We start from the raw sequence: 26961 nt of genomic DNA on the forward strand, positions 1-26961 counted from the left end.
TTCCAAATCCCTTTATATGGGATTCCAAAATCCCTTTATATATTCAACCTTTCCAACATCACCTCAAGACCCCTACACATACCCACCTTCCCTTACTAATTGTTCTCAAACATTAAGTCACCGCCTATTAGTGGGGTTGTGAAATCAGTTTAGTGGCTTGCCACCAGTGTTTTCAGAGTCGAGGATAATAAAAGAGAAAAGAGAAGTGAGGCACTCAGCATCATTTCGTGAGATCTAAGTTCCCGATATCTACATGTGTGCATCTGCTCGTGCACGTGGCTACCAGATCCTGTGGTGAGACTGGATTTATTTCTGTAGGTTATGACTTGGATGTTAACAACCACGGCCCCAGGGGTGGCCTCACCAATCTTACTGCTTGTGCTTACATCACTGCATGCATTGCACACGCACAGTATTTCCGCTTGTATGCTTGGGAGACATTGATTTTTGGCTGAGTGCACTCAAGTACCACTTCCAGTGTGAACCCTTTGCTCATCTCCAGGTTATCAGCAACTGGTTACACAAACCTTTTCATGGTCCCCATCTGGAAGCTTTGGAAAGGCCTGCCATGCTTTATTCGGTTTTATGCTGTCAGCATTCAGCATAATCAACTAGTAAGAGCTTACACTTGTTACTGCGGCTTTAAGCTCAATGAGCCGCTATTTAGTTTTTAAAAACATCTGAAACCTGAAATTGAGTCTCTTACAACAAAAGTTTTAAACACATCCTGCTAAAACTTGCTATTTAATTATAAGTTACTTTACTCACTGTAATTATATTCATTTTACATTAAGTAAAAAGAAAAAGAGCAATGACAGTAATTCATTCCCAAGAAAGCAGTCTAAGATGGCTGTTTTTATGATTTTTATTTGCTACCAATATTTTTATTGTAAGGATACAAAAGGTATGACAAATATACAAACCATTCTCTTTTTGCTTCAATTTAGCTTGTGGATATGTGAAAACAATGAACTGGACAGTGATGTTTCAACACTAATTCTTAAAAAACAATGAATTCCATTACCCAACAATAAATACCTAAATTTGCATTCTAGCACCCAGTAAGACATCCAGTTTCCAAAGGATTTGTGATCTGCAACCCTCTAAATTTTCTGACATGTTACCTTTGCCATTGCAACAGAGTCAACATTGGCAGCTGTCCCTCTCCAAGTGAGTCCTAGAGTAAGACGCATGCTAGAATGACTGCCCCTGACCTCGGGCAGTCCAGGTCATTTAAGCATCTTTGACTTGAGCTACTTTTTAGAACAGATTGCTAGTGATGGGGGATTCAATGTAAGTTTGGGTAGTCCTTGGATTATATATCTTACATGATACAAACAATCTACTTTTCTATTTTCCTCTTCAGGTGGGAAGAGTCTAGATAAATTGACCTGTATTTTTATCTACCTAAAGGGAAAGAAGCAAGATCATTTAGCTCAGGGTGCTATGAAGGGAGTAACTTTACAGATAAGGTTTCTTTCTTTTTTTTCTTTTTCTTTTTTCTTTTTTTTTTTTGTCCCAGGAGAGCTTTTTGTATGGAGGGACGCTTGCCAGATCAAGAGAGCCCCTCCCATTCTGCTCCTATCTACACCCATGGCCACTTCTCTTTGGGGGCTAAATGATCTGGTACATAGGAAGGTCTCTGCTTTCAAAGAGCTGCGCACACCCACATTTGGGGAGAGCACAGGGTTTCTGTACTCTGTGAGAAAGGATACCCACGTGAACCCAACAGGCCAGTGTGGTAACTCTCAACCTTGCGTACGGAGAGAAGAGCAGAAGCGCTATCTATACCAAGCCATCTGCCAACAATCTCGTAAGACTGTGTTCCAGTCATTTCCATACTGCTCCTTTGATCTGCTCAATACAAAGCACCAAAACAGCATTCTGTAGCCATCCGAGCAAACGGAATGAGAGTCATTTTGCACCTTTAAGGAACATGCACCCTTGTAAGTTTGTACCCTGATATTAAAATAGCAGAATGAGTTTCAAGTACGAAGAAATACGGTAAAACTATGGCCTATAGATGGACAGAAAACAGCAGCTTGGAATGTGGTTTATAGTCTTGTTTCATTTCTTTGTACCACAGCCAAAGTTGAATGCTCTGTAGGATGACTTGGTTTTGAAGTTAAGATACACACAAACATGCCAGAGGGCATTTGGGATTGGTGCTGTGAGCACACTTGGTGCCCAGACAAAGGTCAAGTAATAGTGGTGGCCAAGCCCGAGCAGGCACACCTGTGATGCCTGAAGCCTCCCTCTCATCATGTCCCCGCCGCCCAAAGAGCGGCAGAAGATAAAGAGCACCACGCAGACAGGCCGGATGGGGGCAGGGAGCACCTCAGCGGGAGGGAGGGAGGATGCAGGGGATAGGAGGACACTGGTTATCCTGGGCTGGTTCACACAGCCTAGATTAGTATCTGACATGCGCATGCACAACCTCTACATCTCCAGAATGGTGATTTCAAACACAGAAACCAACAGGCCAAATGTCCAAATTAAGATTTTTTTTTTTCTACGTTTAACGCATTTTCTATTATAAAAGTTAAAAAAAAAAAAAAGCTTACTGGGTAGGCCAGCCTTGCTGAAAACCTAGACTAAAGCTTTAACTAAGCCCTATGGGAATGCAGAAACACTACACTAATACACTTTACAGTGAAAACATGCACTGACACATCTCTGACATGGTAATCCTATAAAACCCTCTAGATCTAATCTGTACTCTATGGGAACCAATATTGTGCTTTTCTTAACACATACTGCTCTTCTATACCAAACACTTGCCAATGAACCTTCAGATCAAAACCTAAAATAACCAGAAATGCCACAAGCCTCTGAGGTGTTGGGGGACTGCTGGTTGTTAACACCCACCGTTGACGACTGTCCGTGCAGTCCTTGCATTTGTTACCAGACTGAACTGCTTCTGTACAAAACCAAGTTGCTTGCGGCGCAGAAACTTGAATTTCTCCGCCTGACACATTCTGGAAGCCCCAAGGCACAAGTTGACAGTTTGCTTCTACAGGAAACTCTCACACTGTTCTCCCTGCAACAGCTACTACCTGTTCCCACCACCGCACAGGACAACCGTGAGGGCACAAGCTCGCAGGGAGGAAGCTTCTCAAGGCCAGATATGAGAAGGCACCAGCCAGGCACCTCTCTCTGCCTGGCATCTTACTCTGATGGCCGTCTGGCCTAGTTCCCAGATTAAGGCAGTATCGGATGCTTTTCTATCTGGTTTTAATTTTTTTGCTGTATTTTCACACTATACTATATGCCTGTCTGACAAAAGAACACAAAGTCCTTTGCTTTATTCCTTTACATAATGGTAAAACACCTAGACACAAAAATACTACCCCTACAGACTTGAATTCTACTCATCATGTTAAAATGCATGCAGTGCTTTCGGGGCTTCGGCTAATTTTAATTTACTTAGCTCCATCAAGACCATGATAATGAACATTAAATGCGAAATCTAATGCCATCTCCTTTCAGCTGTATTCTCACAGGACTAGTGTGATTCAGAAATAAATAACATACATGAATAATAATAGAAATAATTTATGCAAGTGTAGAACAACTTGAAATAGAAATTCTCCACCTTGATAAGTGCTGATTTTAGGGGTAGTATTCATCCCGAGTACTAACTAATATATTTACTATTGGTCATAGTAAAACACATGAATACAAAATAAGTGAGAAACTGTAATATTCACGTGGACGTTGTTGCAAACACAGGACCAAACTGAGAAGCTCTATAATGTACTTGGTAGTGGGGGAGGGCAGTTCAAGAACTGTATTGCTGCTGGGAACTATTTTCATTATTCAGGCTTCAAGGTTAAATCAGAAGTTGCTGGTGATCACAGAAGTATTGCTAACTAATACATATTATTGCATTTCAAAAAAACTTAAGATTAGAAACTTTCAAGTTAAGGGTACGATGGGTATCTTCAGGACTATAACCTAAGCATGTCAGCAGAATTTGGCCAGAAACCACAGAGCGTTAGAAATTAAGTAACTGTGTGTGGCTCTGTGCTCGCTCCTTAGTGCTGTAGTCATAGGTCCTTACTGCAATATATACAGTTATGTGCCCCCTTTATCAAGGAAACCTGTATTTGACAATCCAAAGTCCTAAGGTAGAGAAGGAGTTACTTGCTTGATGAAACAATTCACACACAAGGTCCTCTAAACAGGAAAATCCCCTACTATATGAGATAATTGGTTTATTTACCCTTAGCTATTTGACACCACCCCCTCAAAAAAAGGGAAAGTAGAAAGTAGAAACTAGAGAGTGAGGAGCTTTCGCCAAGGCAGAAAATAAACAAATTTTCAAAACAAAACTTTTCCACGCATATCTTTTGCCACCATATATGTAGAATGATAGAAAATAAAAAAATAAAAAAATCTTTCCTGTAATTATACATCTTCTCTTAAAAAAAAAAAAAAAAAAAAAAAAAAGCTGAGCTTAGAGCCTGAGAGATGCCCGGTACATGCTTCACACAGAGCGGCATCTCTTTATTATACTATCATTACTATACCCGAACTTTCAAAGAATTGTGTTGTACTTTATTTATGCATAGAAGACACCCGTTTGCTTCTAGGGACATTGTACTTCCTAGGACTGCAGAACAGATGCCTCCGAGACAGCAGCAGGGCACATGGACCGCGGGCAGTATCCCGTTGGGTGTGTACTAGGTTTCAGGTTCCAGCCAGCTCCGCCCACTGCCACTCGACTGCCAAAGGGGCGGGGTGACCGGCGGCGTACCCTCGGGGGGTTTTCAGGTGGGCGTCTAGTGCTGACCACGAGCAAGCAGAGTTCAGACTGGCCCAACTGGTAACAAATTCGAGGTCTGAATTCGGCTTTCCATTTAGAGGCTTAAATTGGACTCTACTTTGGTGGGGTTTTGAGCAGAGGGATGAGGCGGACGAGTCCCCAAAGAGCTCTGGCCAGCCCCTAGTGTGTGTGGTGTTTTGATTTAGAATGTATTAGTGAGACTTGCTTGCCGGCTACTCTGCAGGCAAGTTAAGCAAGCACTATGGAGTTTCCGCCCCGCAGGAGGAGTAAACTGCCTTTTGTTTTGCCGTGCTAAGGCAACTCTGAAAAGTACTATAACTGTCTTCCTCCTAAATTTCTGTAACACTTACTGAGGAAAAGGATTTCTAAAATTACCTAAAATCATCTGGGGGATGATCAGTCTCTGAGCAGACCTGTGAATTAAAACATAGCAGTGTATGGGTATATCTCTATATAGATACAGAGAGAAAGTTGTCAAAGAACTCCCCAAGTGGAGAAATGAAAGATTTATGTAAATATACTCTAGGTTATTATGCTCATGTGCTTGGACAGGATTTTTACAAAATTGCACTTCTTGTAAATTTACACTTGTGATGAAATTACCATGCCTTTTAGTGTATAAGGGCTCTGTTTCAGCATGGCCAATTCTTCAGAAAAAAATCGTTTTGTCTATTTAAATACCAATGTTACTTATTTTACTCATCTGATTTTTAAATGAGGATTTAAAATTTTAATCAATGTATAAAGACCATCATGGTAGGAAATGGGAAAACACCAGACGGGGGTACAGGTACTTTGGCTGAGGCCACGGGAGTTTTCAACTCCTAAGAAAACTATCCAGGTCACAGGTGAGTGTTGCCTTTTAACTACTAAGCCTGTCCATGTCTGTAACTTCTGCACCTAGAAGAGTGAGGTAATTAGGTACCTCAAAAAAATGCTTTTTGAAAAATATGTCTTGGCTCTCTTTATGCACTTAAATGATCAAAATGGGTGTATTATTCACTCTCAAGTACAACTCCCCTTCAGACAATTGTTCAGAACCTAGCGAACAACTAAAATATCGAGGTCAATCATCCCCCCCAAAAAACAAGTGCTAAGCAAGAGTAAAATATGTGCAGAAAAATAAAGTTAGAATGAAGTCTTGCTAAGTACCTCTTTAGCCTTGCTCAGATTCCACCCCCCCGGAAAGTGCCACCTTGTGGAATATACTGGAATGAAACAAGAAAGCCCATGTCTTAGGACAGTGTGAAATTTAAAACAGACATTTGCAAGAAAAATCATTTCCCTTTCCTACCTTACAACCTTCAAATTGCTGTAATAGTCTTTAAGTAGATGCTTGGAAGAAAAAAAAAGCCTGTATAAGTTTTCAAGAGGCTCTTGTTTTCTTCTTGAAGGCCCGAGCACCAGTATTAAAGGAAACATAAATATGTTGATGGAAGTTCATGCATTTATCTAAACTCCCTGGGAATGCTAAGAAATAGAAAACATTTTGAAAAAGCTGATTCATACTTCATTAAGACAAACAAACAACTGAGAAAAAAAAATTAAAATCAGACCCCTCCTCTTTTACATATCTGCTGTATACAAACATCAGAAGATAGAAAAGGCCAGAGGAATCTTGTGGTTTATTTTCTGAAAAAGTACAAGTTAGAAATGCTTGAGATATAGGTATGTAACACAAATAGGTTGAAAACTGCATGGATAAGAAATGAAAATGCTGTTTTCTTGTGCTTGTGGAGGAAAACACCACTGTTAATTATCTGGGGGCTCACGTTGCTGGACAGGCTTTTGGGTAGCCTTGAGAAGTTTCTCCATGGTGGGGAAGGAGCACGTAGCTATGTTTCTAGTTATACATCTGAATTGTACTGGGTGCACATGATTTGGGCTTCAGTTTTTCAAAAAAATCCTGGTGGCACAGGAAATGTGCCTTTTTAAAATTTAGTATGTATATGTATTTCTTACAACGAACACTCTTAGGCTTGTATAACAAGTGTAGCTTCTCGTAGCTGCTTCCTCCCACAAACTAAGAAAGGAGTATAGGTAGTTTAGTTTCTTCAGGCTGACATTTGAAATGGCAACTGCTTTGGAACAGCTTTTCTGTAAGACATGTTTTAGAACATATTGATTTCATAGTTGCCAGGTGACTGTAATATAAATTCTTACAATATATTTGTTAATATCTATCCTTCAAAATATATCTAACTTTGAAACTACCCTTTTTTGAAAACCTTCACTTTTTTCTGAATTTCCTCTATCCATTGTCCACTGTTTTAGGACTTTTAAAGATTTTGAAATCACGTCACATTTTAATTTTTATTTAATAAAGACACTGTTTTAACGTGTCACAATGTAAAACATGCATTCTTCTGAATTCTATCAATACCTCAGAATTTATAATGTTTCAACATTTTCTTTCCAAAGTAAATATTCTATAGTTTCTGTAGTAACACAATTAAGTAATTACAGTGGCTTGTTAACTTTTACTATTACTCTTTCTTAGACCTGATGATGCAACAAAAGCCTGCTTTTGGAAAATGTTAGACACTCTCTTGTGTGCTTATCATACAAATAGTCCAGTTGTCACTTATAAGAAGCAATTATTTGAAGAGCAGAATTTTAATGTTTATATTAGAAGCTTACATGATTTTAATTTCCATAAAGGAATGAGGATTACATTATTGACTTTAATAGGCACCACTTTTAAGAGAAGCAGCTGTAGTTAAAAGCTCAATTTTAATACATAATTAAAGGTTCACAATGTTTGGTACTATTTAGGTTTTTTTCCAAGATGGATAGTACCACATTCTGGAGTCATCAAACTAAAGATAAAATCTTTAGTAAGGGGTACAAATTCTCTTTATGATATCCCATGCATTCTGAAATTTTCATTTTTACTTAAAACAAAAGGTAGAGATTCTACTCTGAGGTAAATACTTTGAACTATTTTTCCATAAGACACAGTGGGCTAAATGAAAAGTGTGCCATTCCTAGTGTGCGATTCCTGAGACAAAATCATGAGAATAGAGAGGGATAAAATGGCTCGGAGCTCTTGTCCAAAACAGGTTCTTTGCTTCTTGGGTTCCTGTCCACTTTAAAGGAGAGACAAAAGTGGGAGGCACCAAGGCACTGGGTTCTTAAAAGCTCTTGGAAATTATGTTTTTAAGGTTAGAAGATTAAGGCCTTATTACCTTTGCCACATGATAGCTTATGATGCCGAAACGGACAGGTGTCTCTTTTATTCTTCAGTGGGACTGTTAGAATTCCAGCCCACACCACAGTTCCCACAGTGCCTGGACCACCAGAACAACTGTCATGTAGAAACCAGCAGCCACACGCCAGCACCATTTCTCTTATGAAATGCGAACGTGATTTTCAATCTGACCCCAGATTTTTACTGTTATAAGCGGCTTCAGTATATCTCTGGGGCAGTGTGGCCTTTGCAGCTAACCACGCCTTCACTTTTGGCAAAGACCTTTGAAACCATATGTCACAGAAGAATAAGCTGTATTCGGTCAGGTCCTATGCTGCTATATGTGTCCAGGTGCCCTAATGCTAAGGGTGCTTCTGTGGGATATGCATTCGAGAACGGGTAGGCCAGATATACAAGACATAAAGCAAGAGGGTAATCACTCAACTCCCAAGAAGTACGCATGGAAGAGCTGGGGTCAGACTCTGAAATTTCAGAGAGGCCTAAGTGCCTCCTCCTCCTGCCTCTTGGAGGATAATCTGCAAGTATCCAATGCTGAAACTGTTTGTGCTTTTTTTTTTTTTTAATAAACACTACCAAGAAATGAACCAAAAGTATATGCTAGAAATAAAGTGGGGCTCTCTACTTGTTTAAAATTCTCAAGAATGCTGAAAAATTCCAGTTTAGAACAGTTGCATTTTTCTTGAGAGAACTTAGGAAAAACTTAAAAAAGCAGAGTCAAGTTATGTCCACTCTAATCGTGAATATGAAACAAAAAGCACATGACGAATCAGTGCAGTGAGTTTTAAAATTCAATTGTCTAGGCCCCAGCAAAAATGTCTTGGTATTTTGACCTGCCATCAAAGGAAAAGCAGAGCTCACTGTTCCAGGGGAGACATCACCCCCCACCCCCCATGCTCTAGATTAGTTATATCTCAAGCATTTATAAGGGATAACAAAGCATAATCAATATTGTGAACAACGAAGAAAGCGTAAAACAGTCATATGGCCCATCTTCTCATTTTGTATCCGGTTTTAGACAAATCTTCCTGCCCTTCAAGTTACCGAGTTAGAAAAATGTTAAACAACGTATGTATTAAAAAAGAGTAATTCCCACCGCAAAAAGCTTTCCAGGAGAAAAGTCTTCTAATTTTTTTCTTGCTCAAGCTGGTAGTATAGAAACACTGAGCTGTGAAGAATTCAGGAAGGCTTGACAACATATAAACATCATCTGAAACATTTTCTACTGAGGGAAGCAATGTTCATTTTCTGAAAACCCTAACTCTAAACATAGTCTAACTGTTGCACGCACTCAAGTCATGAGTCAGAAAGCAAAGACAGCTAAATTTCCAGAAAGATGCTTCATCTCTGTGTCTTTGAGCACTAATCACATATAAGGCAGAGAGGACACTGGAACAGAAAGAACAGTAGAGAAAACGGCAAGAGAAAAAAATAAAGCTGTTCACAATGCCCACCCAGGTCGGGCTGGCTCTGCAGAGAGCAGGGGTAGGCACGAGGCACTAGGAACAAGCACAGCCTGGGGGATGGAGAAAAGATCATTTTACAGAGTAAATACATATTTCTAAAAAATAGTTAAAGACATTCCCTCTGATTCTAACTGACAATATATTCTAAAAAAATTGTAAAACACTAAGTAACAGTTTAAAGCAATCTATGTGCTGGTGATAAGAGAAGAACCAGTCCTCTACTCACTGCCTAGATAACAACAATGAATGCCAGGTAGGAAGATTGCATCAGAACGAGGACATACTGGGGGGACCCTGTTAGGATCGCGAAATCGGAGCCATAAGCCACAATCTGAATCTAAGTATTCACAAAAGGTTCACTGAAAGCAAGCAAGCAGGAGGTGTTTGTGAAAAGTGTGGGCAATCTGTTATCACTTATGTCATGGTAGTACTATATATTAGAGGTCCTGGGGGATAGATAAGATGGACACTTTGCAAACAAGGCAGTGCATGGTAGAAAACGTACAGTGTAATAGGGAAAACTTAAATGGTATTCCTGTCTCTGGTCAGGAAGAACTACTCTCCACACCAAGATAGCATACAGTTTCTGACATATTTCTAAAATCAAGAGTAAAATAAAGTAACAACAAAGCCCAAGAAGGAAATAGATTTCAAATCAGGAAATAAAGGCTTTCTCTAATTTTTTTTTTTTGACAATTTTACCTATTTGAGGTACACTCCCTTAATCTATAGCAAGTAAGAAAAAGCTTATAGGGTATTTTTCAAAAGAAACAATAAAAGCATATAATACAAGTTAAAATGGACTTATACTGAGTAAATTCAACTTTTTTTGAAGAGTAACTAGAATGTATGCTTTAAAAAACAGGTCTCTTAAAAGATACCAGTATCTTTTTTCCTTTTGTTGTGTGTATAAAACCTCATCTAGATAGTGAACCTTTTAATGCTAGCAAATTTACTGCTTTTGACCATGAAATTCTGAGGACATGGGCTCAACTTTCTAATTCAAGAAGCCCATTCTGATAAATCACCTGTAGTCAACAGAAACCTGTTATTTATAGATCACTTTGAGTCTTTCAAATTCAATTCTTCTTATTGTTTACAGAAAGTAACACTTTAAGAGAACAAGAATCACACACACACACACGCGCTCGCGCATGTACACACACTCTCACTCAAAAGTACCGAATCAGGCTGGGGCAGCTGCAGAGAGATTACATCATAACTCAGCTGTGCCTGGATTGCTCACTTCACACTGGCAGCATTCAAGGTTAGAAAAATGAAATGGCAGCACAATTGGTCAGCAGCTTCTCTTCTTCTGGAATTTTTCCAGGTTCTCGAAACAAACAGACAAACAAACGAATGAACATAAAGCTGCAATCACTCTTGCATTGATTTCAAAACAGTAAACTAAGCGGTTTCCATGGAGAAGCAGAGCCCGTCCAGAAGACGGCAACTAGAAGGTCCCCAGCCAGTGATCCTCAGCAGCTCTGCTGGGGCTTACTCAGGGTGAGGGAGCGGGTGGCATCAGCCACCAGGGGTGTTCTCCAGGTGATCAGCACAAGGCAGCAGCGGGGGTCTTAGGCTGTGTTCATGTCTGAGCTGTTCTGGTTGGGCGGCAGACGGGCGTCCAGGTTCTCCTTGCGCCTCTCCAGGTCATGGAAGTATGGGTGAGACAGGGCACTGTAGGCTGATATTCTTTTGGCTGGATTGAATGTTAAGCACTTCTGTGATAAAGAAAGAATCATCGATTGATGTAAAACATGTCCATCTAAATAATATGTTTAGACAGTTACACGTGTATTCACTACATGAATTAAGTGTGTTTAGAAAGAGAATGAGTATCTACTTCAAGGGACACTACGGGGCTCCTGGGAGGCTCAGTTGGCTGAGCGGACGACTCTTGGTTTCAGCTTAGGTCATGATCTCACGGTGGTGAGACGGAGCCCTTCATCGGGCTTCATGCGTAGTAGGGAGTCTGCTTGGGATTCTCTCCCCCCGCCTCCTGCTCCTGCTTGCTCTCTCTTTCTCGCTCTAAAATAAATAAGGGGGTGCCCGGGTGACTCAGTTGGCTAAGTGTCTGCCTTCGGCTCAGGTCATGATCTCAGGGTTTTGGGATTGAGTCCCACATTGGGCTCCCTGCCCAGCGGTGAGTCTGAATCTCCGTCTCCCTCTGTGATCTCTCCTGCTTTTGCGCTCTCTCAGATAAAGTTTAAAAAAAAAAAAAAAACTTTAAAAAAAAGGGTCACTAAACAAAATGTATAGACACAGCCGTCTTATATATGACCTCAAGGTATAAACTGCCCTTCAGGAAAGGGCAACAGCTTTTGGGTTGCCTGTGGACCGTTACCTCCTCAGGCTTTCCCTTCAACCCACACCGTATCCTTTAAAATATACTATTATTATTGTAGTATGTATACAACTTTATTTAGATAGTGATTCTTCTAATGCTAGCCAACTTAGTGCTACAGTCAGGACTAAGCTTTTAAACTTTTTACCCTCCCTCAAGGTTTACTGATGAGTCAGGAATGGAAGGGGGGTTACCTTGCTCAGGGGTAAAAGGCTAATCAATCATTAACAGTTTCTGACATATTTCTATAATCAAAACTAAACCAAACCAACAACAGAAGAAACAAAAAAGGAAATCCATTTTAAACCAGGAAATAAAGATGTTCTCTATTAAGGAGGGGGCAAGTAAGGGCCAACACCTAGGACCAACTTTTCTCAATCCACTAGCCAGCCATGGACTCTGCCCCAGGGCTGGACCATCCTCCAGCTTCAGTTCTGGTACCGAACTCTATTCCGGGCTGTCAGCCCAAGTGCAGGCAGAAGGTCAAAGCGGGGGAACGACAACCTCTGGAGCAGCAATCTCTACTCCCCAACAGCCAATTCACCATCAAGCAGGCAGAGCGTTTCTCTAACCTCAGCTCCATTTCCACTCCAACCCTGGGTGTCCTTCAAATCCTCTTCCTGTCTTTCCGCCAACACCTCCACAGCACCTAGCAGGTGGGCAGCACTAGTGAAGGATGAGTCAGACCCACCCATCACCCAGGAACACACAAGGAGCAGAAAAACCCTACCGGCTTCCCCATCCGTGTGATGCAGTGCACACTGCAGTGAGCTGGGGACCTGAAATGTCTGTCAGTTTCAGTCCTATCTGTCATCTAAAGACTTCACATTACCATGGTTACGCTGACCTCTTCCATTTAACCTGGGTTTTTGCTCTCGAGGAGCTCAGAGCCTCAGTCAGGTCCTGACTAGATTAGGACCCTCTCTAACATTCTGTTGAATACCACTGACCTCGAAAATTCTATATGTAATTCCAGGCAAATTTTTGGGTCTCCTGAAATCTTAATTAAGCTGAGCTCCCCACTAGTCCGTGGATGGCAGTTTCTCACAATGTCTCCTGAAAACAAAAGAGCCAAAGGGCAAGCAGAGGAAGGAGCTTGTTGCTAGAATGGTCCTACTGTCTCTAATAGCAATAAACATCTAAGAGAAGTTTTACATGGGCTGAATTCCCTCATGACAGAAGAGCAGGGGCAAAATCCTTGAGCCTGAGTTTTCTCTTCCCCAGAGTCCAGGAAGGAGAAAATTAGGTAGTGACATTAGAAAAGGAAGCAGCCAGTTTAATCCCTAGGACATAGGGACGAAGAAAAAAAAAGTTGTGGGAACATGTTCAAGATAGAGAGACATGTCCCTAGAGGACTGTGTGGGAGGAAGCCCATCCCCACAGCTATCCTGATGGCTTAGAGCAGGGAAGAGGGTGGAGAGGAGAACTCCTGAGCCTAATGTGGAAGTGTGTGAGAATCTCAAGTTGGAAGTCTCTCTCTCTTTTTTAAACGATTTTATTTATTTATTTGAGAGGGAGGGAGAGACAGAGAGAGAGAGCGTGTACCCGCACACGCGTGCGCAATGTTCTGGGAGGGGCAGAAGGAGAGGGAGACGCAGACTCCCTGCCAAGTAGTGAGCCCAATTTGGGGCTCCATCCCAGGACCCTGGAATCATGACCTGAGCCGAAGGCAGACGCTCAACTGACTGAGCCACTCTGGTGCCCCAAATTGGAAGTCTTAATACTTAAGTCCTACAGAAACATTGATAGACATGGTGGCTAAGTTCCATCACTGTTCTACCTCAACAGAGAACTTAGAAGACTTGAGAATTAATTCAAAGTCATGTGTAAGAATATTGTTTCTCCAAGAAAATCTAATTTACTTGCCACATAACTGATAAAATGAACTTCTGGAACTGCTGTTTAGTCAAGAATTGACTACTGTGACGGACGGGATCATTTTTCAACACGTATCCTCCTTCTTTCCACCCCTCCCTTCATGGGAGAAGTATTCTTTCTTCTATTAGAGTTGGCCTTGGCCATGTAACTTACTTTGGCCAATGGAACGTGGACAGAAGCAGCAGGGTGCCTTCCAAGCCTAGGCCATTGGGGCCATCATGTGTTTCTGCTTGCCCTTATGGGAGCATCCATCTTCTATTATGAGAAAAACATGCCCCAGGGACCCAAAGGCCCTCTTGTTCTGGAGCCCAGAATGAGACACACGGAGAACACTTGTCCTTGACTCATAGGCCGCAGCACAGCGGTCTCTGCCAATCTGCAGACCCGAAAGCAAGAAATAAATGCTTACTGCTGTATGCTAGGGAGATTTTTGGGTTGTATGTTATGCAGCAAAAGCATACTAATCCAAGGAAAACCCTTGTCTCCTAATATGTGCCTCAAGGCTCTGAAAACAGTTCGACAAAAGAAACTTTTATCAGCAAGAGCTTCATACTTGGAATAAGTACCCAGCCTCTCAAGTTAACCACGATGAAGGGGACAAAACTTGTAAAGATGGGTAGGTTTTGGATGTTAAAAATAATCATCCCCCTAAATGGTCTTATGACTGTGCACTACTTACGTGTGTAAGAGCATTTGTAAACACCAAGGCAGACATCCATCCATACACGGCTGAGACACTAGAGTGTCAGCCTTGTTTTCAGATAAAATAAAGGACAATTCTCAGAGTGCTAAAACTCAAATGCTGTTTCTTAAAGGAAACAACTTTCGGAAATACCGTTCCCTCTTTCATCCTTACTAAATCACTTTGAAAAGAGGCAACAAATATGGCTGGGGTCTCAGCTGCCTCTCTGGTACCCGACGGCTCTCTTTCTTCTGCTCCATATAGTCCTCCCCTGTCTCCCTCTAGCAGGAAACAGTGAGATCTTTCAGGCGTTCTAAGCTTTGAGGTCCTGGGCTGTCCTCTCCTGGAATGCCCGTGAATTATTATGTTTTACCCTTATGTTTCTTCTAGTCCTGATGTCACTGGGGCTGCTTCTTGTTCCTTTGTTTTTTCTAATCTCTGCTGACACTCACTGTCACCCTCTGCCTTGTGTCTCTGGTAGTCTCTTTGTGCCTTTTTCTTCTCTGTCTGCTACTTCTCTAGTTGAGCACTCGTGTGTCGTATGACTTGGAAAGCTACCACTAGTGGGAGACACTGAATGAGCCTGGGGCATTGTCTGCTATCTTTACATTTTAAGTTCCTCTTGGTGATTCGTCCTGATGTTGGAATTAACAGATACTCTGAGCCGTCTCTGGGTATCCCAGTAGCTGAAGGAGTGGGATGCTTCACTATAAAATTGGCTATCATTGTGATTCTGTGTCCAGAATCTTCTAAGAGGAGCATTCCATTCAAAGTTCTTGCTGAAAAGGAAAGCCCATGGCGGCCGTTTTTTCTAACACATCGTCCCTACCCCTTCCTGGCAGAGCTGACTGGACCAGGAATGGTGACTTGGCTCTAGGCAGCAACTCTTATCATGGCTTGGCAAAAAGTTGAGGTGTGTCAGCCACATTCTTCCTTTTAGGAATCCGATGTAGGAAATACTAACAGAACAAATGTGAGCAGTGGAGGTTAGAGCTGAAAGCATCCATGAGTTGGCTGAAGTTCTGAAGTCAAAGGACCCGGCACAGCTAAGGGGAGCAGACAGTACTACCGAAAAGAGGCAGCGAGGGGGAGAAAAGGCCTGCAGGGTAGAGATAAGCAGACACCTGGTGATGCTCTTAGCAGGACTAAGAGAGCATTCACACTCTGGGTGGCTTTCCACTGCCAGGCCACATGAAACATTCCATCAAACCCCCTTTTCTTAAGGTAATGCAAGTACTTGTCTGTTATCTGAAACCTGGGAAAAATTTTCCTAAATAGCAGGTGAGCCAGCAAGTGTGTCCATAGAGTGAGCCTCTGTACAGGAGACTATATTCTCCTTTCTAATGATAATAACTGATTTCCAAGGATGTGAGTCAAAGTCCTTAGTGAGTATGTTAGGGAATAAAGCCGTCCTTCTCCGTAATGTGGCAGTGCAGGGAATCTGAGTAAGCCGGAAAACGAGCCGCCATCAGGTGAAGAGGGAATTAGGGCTTTTGCTGGGAGACCCCATGGCTCTGCAAACATGCCCATGAATGGCTGTGTCCACGAAGAGCTAAAGTAGAACATTTCTACCAAAGCCTACAGACTCGTCGGTCTGCATCGGAAATTTAGACTGCTTCGGCAGAATGGAGCCCTGGTGCCTCCAGGTCCAGGAGTGCTTTCTTGGTGAGATATCAAAGGTTGTCAGTAGTAGGGAAAGGATACACTCATTACTCACTGGGTTCTGAACACCAAGGGTAGCTCAACAGGTCTACTCCTCTACCTCTGGTCTGTCCCCTGAGTGTAGGGAAGGATGTGTAAGGCCAAGTATTACGAGTCTGAATCTCAAACAGAACACGAGTCCTTATTTTTGGTGAGGTATTTTCTACCTGGATGCCACCTTCACTGCCTATGGAAAGCGTGTGTCTAGATCAATCGAGAGGCTTCTGCGGCTGCGTTCAAATGAACATTTAAAGACGGCCCATCGAAAGCGTGTGGATCAGACTCTTTCTCTTTTTGCTGGAAGCGAAGATATTCCAGAATCAGAGGCCACCAGCTCCCGCCGGTGTGGAAATGAAAGCTGAAGAGAGGTTGTGGCCTCTTGCTCTGCGTGGCTATGGTATGTGATACCAAATGCTGCGTCCACCTCCCCGGGAACCACCCAGTGGACAGGTCACGTCCCTCATCAGCACCACACAGACCGACTCCGCACCGCGTGAACTTACCAGAAGTAGGTCTTTGCCTTGTTCATCAATATCTGTTACAAACTTCTCAATCGGCTGAGGAGCTTTTGCGTGAAATGCCTGCCTGGGAAGGGCAACATCTCTAGGCCAGTCTTCTTCCCCTGGGAGTCCAATTACGCTACGAAAGAACCAGGTGTGAACATTAGCATCATTAGCTGCCATGCTGAAGCTATTTCCCCACCGAAATCCAGATGATGGTGAAGTCGGAGAGGCAGGTATGGGGTACACAGCATCCTGGGGGTCCCTCACTGATGTTACTGGCCAGTCTGTCATCTCTGTCCTCCTGCGATACAGAGATCACAGGGTAGAGGGCCGTCTCACAGGAGCATTGTAAAATTCACTGGGAAGAGGTAAGAGAATCCTCTGGTGGCACATAGTAAACGTATGAGGGGATGCAGAAAGAGAAAACAGTATTATTACCAGTAAGTCCTGACATACTGACAGAGTAGGAGGCCCACACGGGCATTATTTTCCTTTATGCCCAAGAGTGCTTTTTGTGTTCTGATCATATTGACATGCTTTTATGACGCTCATCTAGCATGACTCATTAACAAATAAATTTGGTTGCACTTTGGGCTAAAGAATAATTCCCCGAACAGTAATTTACATACGTCAGAATCAGACCAAAAAGAGGCTAAAAAGGTATGTTAATCCTGTGCTAGGCAAACACTATTTTATAATTTAATTTCAAATCAAATTAATTTAGTTTATATATATTTTATATTAAAAAGTAATTTTTGTGTTTTAAAAGATTTTATTTATTTTAGAGAGCAAGCGAGCAAGTGGGGGGAGGAACAGAGGGAGAGAGACAAGCAGACTCTGGGCTGAGCACAGCCTGACACAGGGCTCGATTTCGCAACCCTGAGATCATGACCTGAGCCAAAATCAAGAGCTAGATGATTAACCGACTGAGCCACCCAGGCGCCCCTACGAAACTATTTTATGGTATTAAGTGAGCAAGCAATAAATAAAGGCAGTATCATTTATGTTTCCCCCGAAAATTATTCTGGGGTCAGAAACATGGAGAGAGGATCAGGTGATACAGAAACAGTACAGGGCATTGTATGTCAACTATATTTAAATGTGAAAAACGAATAAAAAAAAAAAGGCATAGGTTTTGGAAAAGGCAGAACTGGGTTCAAATTCTGGGTATAACTAATTGGTAGGTAAGGACAAATTACTTAACTTCTGTGCAGCCTTCTGTGTCTTTATTTATTAACAATCATAATTTACAGTGATAATTTATATGAAGTGCACAGCACAGTACCTGTCAATATCAATACATTACCCATTATTATTTTAAAGATTTTACTGATTTGAGACAGAGAGAGCGAGAGAGAGAGAGAGAGCATGAGAGGGGGAGGGGCAGTGGAAGAAGGAGAAGCAGAATCCCCTGATGAGCAAGGAGCCTGACATGGGGCCGGATCCCAGGACTCCAAGATCATAAGCTGAGATGAACGCAGATGCCCAATCAAATGAGGCACCCAGGTGCCCCACCCATTATTATTATTGTAAGAGGCAAATAATGTTATTAATCTAAAATGCACAGGCAATGTATCACTATCGCACTAAAAATACAAACTACTTGAGTCCTCTTGATGTGTGACTTGAGGTTCTTCAGAAATGTTATTAGGTCAGTGGCTTTACACAACTTATACACTATGGAGATTTTTTTATTTTTTTATTTTATTTTATTTTTTTATTTTTTAAATTTTTATTTATTTTATTTATTTATTTGACAGACAGAGATCACAAGTAGGCAGAGAGGCAGACAGAGAGAGGGGAAGGGAAGCAGGCTCCCTGCTGAGCAGAGAGCCCGATGCGGGGCTCGATCCCAGGACCCTGAGATCATGACCTGAGCCGAAGGCAGAGGCTTAACCCACTGAGCCACCCAGGCGCCCCTGGAGATTTTTTTAAAAGAAGATTTTATTGGGATGCCTGGGTGGCTCAGTTGGTTGGGCTGCTACCTTTGGCTCGGGTCGTGATCCCGGGGTCCTGGGATCGAGTCCTACGTCAGGCTCCTTGCTCGGCGGGGAGCCTGCTTCTCTCTCTGCCTCTGCCTGCCGCTCTGCCTGCTTGTGTTCTCTCTCTCCGACAAATAAATAAATAAGTAAAATCTTAAAAAAAAAAGATTTTATTTACTTATTTGAAAGAGATAGCTCACATGAATTGAGGGGCGGTGACAAGCAGAGTCCATGTTCAGCACAGAGCCTGATGGGTGACAAGGGGGGCCACGTCCACCACTTTGAGATCACGACCCACTGGAAAACCAAGAGTGGGATGCTCAATGGACTGAACCACCCACATGCCCCTGCATCATGGAGATATTATTTAAAGTGTATGTATATAGGGGCGCCTGGGTAAGTCACTTGGTTGAGTACCCGCCTTTGGCTCAGGTCATGATCTCAGGGTCCTGGGATCCAGCCCTGAGTCGAGCTCCCTCCTCATTGGCGAGTCCGCTTCTCCCTCTCCCTCTGTGATCTCTCTGACTTTCACTCTCTCTCAAATAAATAAATAAAATCTCAAAAAAAAAAAATAAAGTCTATGTATAGATAGTAAGTAGGTTTGAACAAGGGAAATCAGGGGTGCAAGAACTTAGGTATCTCACTTATAGACTAACTCCAAACTGAGAAGTTATAATGTAATGGACAGCATATAAGGCTATTCAAATTGACCACATTTTTTTTAAGCTTTTATTTTTAAGTCATCTCTACACCCAATGTGGGGCTCGAACTTACAACCCTGAGATCAAGAGTTGCATGCTCTACCAACTGAGCCAGCCAGGTGCCCCTGACCAAATTATTTTAACTACAGTTAGAAATGGTGCTAGCCTGCATCAGAACCTTCTCCTTGGCCTGCGCTCACTGGGACAAAGGTCGAGATGTGTTCTCCCGCATGGATTTCCAGGTATCAGGAAGATGTGGTGGTGAACATCACAGGCTCTCTGTAAGGCTCTCTTTCCTCCTGCCTTCCCTCAACAGAGCCCAGGTCACAGACCTCACCTGGGAAGAGCAGACACCTGTATTGTAATTGCACCTGTCACTGGGTGCCCAGGAAAAGACACTGTAATCCTACCTCTGTTGGACATGCTGGGAGAGCTATGCTGTTGAGGCAAATAAAGACAGACTCATGGACACAGCTACCAGAACAAGTGAAGGGAAATGACAACTTGGGCAATACACAAATTTGCTGAACAGCAAGATCTAGAGTAAGAATAGAAAGAAAAAAGATACCACTATTAATTATGAAAGGACATAAATATATATATATGCTTGGAAAGAATGGGAAAGGTAGAGGAAGAAGAGAATGCTAATGAAAGAACTTTATTTGCTTCATTTTTAGCTTTTCAGCTATTTTTATATATTTTTTGCATATCATCACCAGTCATCTAGAAATCAATTATAAAAATTCTTAGTAATAATTTAAAATCTTTTCAAATATATTGAAATAAACCAGGTGATATGGGCAGCTGAAGGCCAAGAGCAAAGCAGAGTGCCTCTGTGTGTACATGTATGTGTGGTTACATGTGCAGCTAGCTGGCTATATAAAAACTTTCAAAAGTATTTCTAAATCTGTTGCCTCCTCTGATTCCATAATGACCTCCTGAGACACAAAGGTCATTATTACTTCCTTTTTATTGATGTAGAAAGGAAGGGATGAGTGAAATGTATCAATCCACAGTGAGTTCAGCCACAGATCAGGAATGCGAGGGAACCCAGGTTGCGAGGGAACCCAGCTCTCCTTATTCCAAAGCCAATATTTTGTTTCCATTTAACTATGACTCTGCTCTGAAAAATGCTCTAAAATGTCACAAGCTCACAGCATTCAGTTTCACTTTCAAAGTACTTGCTGTTCTTTGAAGTATAAATCTTTCTAAATGCAGAAACAGTCCTCCCCATAAGAGAATGTGAATGTGGCTTTCCTTAAAAAAAAAAAAAAAAAAAATCCCTTTAATACCGAGTATGAACTTTAATGGCCCATATATGAATGTTGTGAGACTCTGATAGGTCCATTAAAAAGTGCTTGCATCAAATTTCAGTATTTGGACAGCTGAATATAAGCCTTAAAAGTTGACATTTGTACTATAAAGACTGACAGCACAAAATCTATAAATGGCAGCGGGGACAGAAATCATTTTTCAAGTCCTTTAGAAATGACACTAGGGTGCAGCATTGTCCCTTTTCTTTATGCCAAAGTAACAAATGCAGAGTAAACAGAACATAATCTCAGCAAACAGTGCCAGAAACCAAGAAGGAAATGCTGAAGGCATAAGGCCTACAGAACTTCACGGCTTCTTATTTGCTGTCAACCTAGGGTCTCAGGCCTTTGCCACAGTGGGGACTGGCTTTCCCTTGGGAGCAAGGTCAAACATGTTTGTCAGAGGCCATCTCCCTGGCTTCAGATATGAAGGGGCACTAACAAGGCTAACAAGTCCACAGAGCCCAGGGCTAGAGGTGGACAGAATGCCCAGGTGATGTCCGTAAGGGAAAGGCAGTGACGAGTTTAAGGTCTGGCAAGCTAGGTGCCGTCAAGATCACTTTTCCTTTTAACAGAGTCACTGATGTGTCTGACTTTCCCAGTTCCTGCTTCAAGTTCACACTGCACACAAACTACATTCAACAGTGATGGGGAAGACTAGAGAGGGGTTCATCACTTTATGAGCACAGAAGTTGACATCCAGAAGCAGAGAGAACATGAGTTTTGTCCTGAATCTGTCCATCTTATGAAGTGGCAGGAGGAGGAGGGGGAGGAGGGGGAGTCTTGGCAGCTGCCCTGGGCCAGGGAAGCCCCCACACAGTAACACCAGCAAATATGTTTCAGGCCTTAAAGCCACGGGGTGTGATTCAGCAGCAGACTGGCATCATCAGTAAGTCTAGTGGAGCTTTCCAGTCACTAGAAGAACAAATTGAGGTTCCAGGTTTATTCCAACTGTTTTAGGCAGTCATGCTCCAGGAGATAGCGTTAACATATAGTTAGTTTCTTCACGGGTATTTTTCACCAGTTTTATGGACTGAAAATTTCATAAAGATCACTGGAATTCCTACAAAAATGTTAAGGACCAACGATTGGGGCTATTTCTGGCTCTGTAACTCCCACTTTTTTCTTCACTCCGATCTGATGGGGCTTGGGAAGTGCACATACTTCATGCTTTCTGAGAGGAAAAGCCCCTTCTTAACATTCTAGAAACATGAAAGCATCCATACTCCCACAGGCACAAACATGTAGACACGAATAGAACTCTGCAAATCACTGAGCTAAGTAACAGACAATTAGATCCAAAGAATTTTTTTTTTTTAAAGATTTTATTTATTTATTCGACAGATTGAGATGACAAGTAGGCAGAGAGGCAGGCAGAGAGAGGAGGAAGCAGGCTCCCTGCTGAGCAGAGAGCCCGATGCGGGGTCCGATCCCAGGACCCTGGGATCACGACCTGAGCTGAAGGCAGAGGCTTTAACCCACTGAGCCACCCAGGTGCCCAGATCCAAAGAATTTGAGTGCAAGAAAGGATCTTAGAATTTACGTCCAAAGTTTCATTATTCAGGTGAAGAAGTTAACGAACAAAAAGGTTAAACAATTAATGATGAATTATAACCACAGCTACCATTTTAAAAGCATTCACTATGTACCAGGCATCATGTATGCACTTTACACAGCATTTTAAATGACTTTCTCAAGATGCACAGAATTTAGCAACAAACTTACGGTTAGTACCTAGAAGTCTCATTTTCTGTGTCGGTGCTCCAAAGAAAGATGGCTTGCAGAGTGCACCAGTACCAACCAACCGAAACAAAACAATGCAAAACCAATCCAGATGACTCAATGGGGATACTCAATGGGGATGGGAAGCCCAGAGGCACCCCACCTCGGATGGTGGATGCACGGGAAATAGCCCCAAGCAGACAATACATCTGAACTCAAGAAATGGAGCTCAGTCAAGTGGAGAAGGAGGATCCTGGAAAAGATCCACACGAGCAACATATAACCTTCCAGAGCTTCTACGTTAGGCCACACATCATGATGGGCTCTGCGTAAAACAGCATGTCTGCCATGTCCCCACTCACCACACAAATAGTAACACCGACTGAGGGGGCAGTGTGGGGGAGGAAAGACAAGAGATAAACGTTTATTATGCATGTCAGACGAAAGGCACTGCGATTGATTTAATGCTACGGATGTTGATGTAAAATTACAGTTACTACTTACTCCAAGATTTTTCCAAGCTGATCGACGTCTGAACTTCCCCGAAAAAGAGGCCTACAAGAATAAAGATACATATTAAACAGGGAATTTTCTCAAGTTACCATTCAGTCATATTGGTCATGATACCACTGGTCACAGGAAGCAAAACATTCTTCAAGGGTGAGGAAGGTGTAAAGAAGCAAGACACCTTTCCTTTGGACAGTGAAGGTTTTTCTTGCATTTGACTTCACGGTAAGGATCTCTCCTCAGTATCTGCGGGTCCCTGACTCCCCGGTTTTATCACCGTGGTGGGTATTCTGTTCGCACTCACTGCAACGGTAGTGCCATTGGGGAGATACAGGCCTTGGTTTCAAAGCCCTACCCAACTTCCTGATAGCGTAGAACACATCACTGTTCTGGTCTGGAGCGTGGGGTACGTGGGCTTCTTGGAAACTTGGAAACTTCTTCTCTGAGCACCCTTTCCTCACCCCTCTGCTATCGCAGGACTTCCTAAGGGCGAACCTCTCTCTCCAGGGGTCCTGATCCTGCAGTGTGACATTACCTCAGGACCCATTTTTCTAATTTTATCACCTTCCTTTCTCACAGCATTACGGTACTTAGCCATCACTCCTGGCTTCAGAGGCTACCGTGAACACACAGCCCTCAGTGTCTACATTGAACATTTAACTGGTAATTCAATGAGCTCACTTGGTGATGTTTTTGGCATTTTCCCAAGTGGATCAATACCCCTTGAGGGCAAACCTCTAGGTTTGCCCTTAGCCTTTGGCCTTGTGCTTTACCTAGTGCTTTGCCCCTAATCTTTGGCCTAGTGCGTGGTTAATAAATATTTTATTTAATATTTTCCTGTGGCACATGTGGAAATGTTTCCTAATCCCCTGCTCAATGACCGACCGATATTTTTCAACAGTAATGTGCTTTAAAAAAATGTCTGTAGCCTCTTACCAGAAACCATGTTTTTAAAATGTTATGTATCAATTATAAATATAAATATTATATATCAATTTTAGAAAAGCCAAACAATGGAATCTTAACAGCTGTTATTTCTAGAACACTAATGTTGAACCTGACGTGATGCCATGTGCTTCCCAAACATTATCTCATTTAATTCTCACAAAAATTTCAGGGGCAAGGTAGTATTATTATCACCCCTATTTTCTGATGAGCAGATAGGATTGGAGATGTTTCATGACTTACTGAAGGACAAATGAAATGCAGACTTAAAATTCAAACCAGGTCCGCCTTGCCCCAAAGCCTATCTGCTTCATCATTATATCATAATACGTTTCTTTTGGTTACTAGCGTTCTCCACACTCACAGACAGCCCGTACAGCTGAGCCTCTGGGGTGAAACAGTGCAGAGACCACGTGAAGAGCACTTTATAGAGAACCCAGCGTCTCGCAAGCAGGTGCCTGTGTGCTTCTGTACTCAGACTGCTTTGCCAATGTCCAAGTGTCTTTAAATTCTTCCCCTGCTCTAACAAGGAACAAAGCAATTCACCAGACTTGATGGAAGTTCTCTATTCCTTCCATATACTTACTGTATTATGGCCCTTCTAAATTTTTTAAATTTAAGTTTTTTTTGAAGATTTTATTTTTAAAAAATTTTTTATTTTTTTATTAATTTGACAGAGATCACAAGTAGGCAGAGAGGCAGGCAGCGAGAGAAAGAGGGGGAAACAGGCTCCCCGCTGAGCAGAGAGCCCGATGCGGGGCTCGATCCCAGGACCCTGGGATCATGACCTGAGCCGAAGGCAGAGGCTTAACCCACTGAGCCACCCAGGCGCCCCTTGAAGATTTTATTTTTAAGGAATCTCTATACCCAACACAGGGCTCGAGTTTACAGCCCTGAGATCAAGAGTTGCACACTCAACTGACTGAGCCATCTAGATGCCCCTTAATTAGGTTTTTTTATTTTAATTCTGGTATAGTCGACACACAGTGTTAGGCCCTTCTAGATTTTTACATTCTTCCCCCAGTGCACTCTTTTACAACTGTTTTGCTCCCATCTTAATGGATAACACCATTTTTCTTTTCCTTTCCAAAGCATAGAACTTGGCTTGCACAGAAACAACAGTGCCCTTTCTTTTCACACTCCTGTTTCCTTAGTATTAAGGTATAAAATTACAAAACTATGTATAACCAGCATTCTGAGGTATGGACAAACACAAACGACCCCTCTTTGTGTCGCACGTATCTTGGATGGCTTGAGGGATGGGCACGCTGGGTCAGCAGGCACAGAGGGAACCGAGGACACGCCTTTAATCTGAGGAGCTGGTGAGGTGGCTTTGTAAACATGCCAAGCCCCTCACTCTGCGTGAAGAAGGCTGGCACCCACAGGATCATGGAGCCCCTTTAAAGAAATTGGCCATGGCAATTGGGACACAAATAAGGCAGGCTACCTTGTGTGGACTTGTTTCCAGGCAGAAGCACCAGCCCTCCCTTTCCTGAGGTGGGTTCTGGGACCCCAGCCTGAAGCTCAGCTCTGGTGGGGCTCATGCCCTCACTGGTTTGCTTTGTGGCTCCCTTTTTGTTTTTCTCCCTTGGCAATACTGTAACATTTTTGCTCTCTCCACTATGCATTGAAGCAAATGCTTGCTATATTTTATCTTACATTTGCTATGTTTTAGCAGAGGGCTTTCAGATCGTGTAGTCTACCATACTTCCAAAGGCTGAAGTCTTGCCTTTCTTGGCTGGACCTGGCCACATACAATGAAATGTACGTTTACATCCTTGAGTTAGAATTGGCTCATGAGTCTGGCCTGCTTTCATGAGTGCGAGAAGCAGAAAGGTCTGAATCATAACCACTTCTCTGTGACCTTCTGTGGGGAATACTAGAAACTCCGAAACAACAATTCACTGTATGGCTCAGAATGACTTTTGCCACATAGGAAGACCTGGCATGGGACTGTGAGGTCTATTAATTGGGCTTGAGGATGGATATGGATTGGCTTGAGTTATACAGGACCACTACATCCTGACTGTATGCAGTTAACTCCTCTAAAACAGTTGGGTGCAAAGACACGGTCACAAGGTAATGGCAATGAGTCACATGAAGGTGGAGGGCAAGTCTACCTGGAACTGGTACTCTTAGTTGACTAAAAGGTGGTCACGAATGTGATCAAACTCTTAGGACCATCCATTCAGTTTGGGGCTGAGAAAGTTTAAGTTTGTATGTGATAGAAGATGCTATGTTCATTAGATGCATGCAGAGTTGACAATGGATTTAGAGGAAAGATGAAAGCTTTCATCATGATTACCTCTTCGGTGTGCTATAGTGGAATCCCAAAATGTAAGAATAAGATTGTCCCAATTCTATGATACAATTTGTCTTTAAATAAGGCTCCGTGGTCAAAAGTCTTGGCTGTATCAGTACCTGGACGCATCAGGTACTGAGGACTGTATTTTCACTAAGGTTATTTTGCTATTTCTTCCTTCCTCAGATAAGCTGAGTTAAATACCCTTCAACTCATGTAATTTATGGCATATTTTAGGTGGACAATGATGGACATCTTTAACTACATTCTTTGGTTTAGTGGCAAGGGAGAGTTTAATTTTACTGCCTTGAATAATTTTATAATTGTAGGAATGATTCAGCTAAAACACACACATACATGAGTCAAACTTGGCTGTTCTTTATTACCATGACATAGGGCTGAGCTGGAAGGAAACAGAAGGCTGAAGGACCAACATGGGGGAGAGCAAGACACAGAAAAACTGAAAGACAGCTGAACTAGAGATGGCCAGACAGAGACAATGTGAGGAGGTCCCAAATAACTCTGAACTCTTGTTTCTTCCTATTGCCTAAACACCTACCTTTCCTGGAAATCTCAGGGCGTATTTATATGGGCCCTTTAAGATGACTGAAGATATGAGGGAATATTTTACTCTGTATCATGAGACAGAGGCTCATAAAATGAAAAAGTCATACATTTTTAAGTCACTGCAGGGAGAGGAACCACTAAGCTAACCTAGAAACCTGTCCCAGGTGACATACTTACTAATTCTTTTAAACTAATTACTTAAAAATAAAATTAACAAAAGAGATATTCTACTGAAAGCAGTAAATCTGAAGCCTGGTTTTATATTTTTTTAAAAAACACTTCTTTTTTATATACACATTTTTTGGGGGGGTTAACTAGCAAAATGGGAAAGATTATACCTACCAAGAA

At 42.2% G+C, this 26961-nt stretch overlaps 1 protein-coding gene across 1 annotated transcript in view; it reads right to left on the bottom strand.

Moving 5' to 3' along the window:
* Positions 1-851: 851 nt before the first annotated feature.
* Positions 852-26961, bottom strand: part of CDK6 (cyclin dependent kinase 6) — a 245185-nt gene continuing 219075 nt past the window's right edge. The window contains 3 exon segments of the mRNA XM_047694269.1: positions 852-11187; positions 16575-16710; positions 22797-22847. Of these exon segments, the coding sequence (XP_047550225.1) occupies positions 11041-11187; positions 16575-16710; positions 22797-22847 (334 nt within the window). The 3' untranslated portion in view covers positions 852-11040.

Source organism: Lutra lutra, chromosome 11, assembly GCF_902655055.1.
Source record: "Lutra lutra chromosome 11, mLutLut1.2, whole genome shotgun sequence".
Lineage (NCBI taxonomy): Eukaryota > Metazoa > Chordata > Mammalia > Carnivora > Mustelidae > Lutra > Lutra lutra.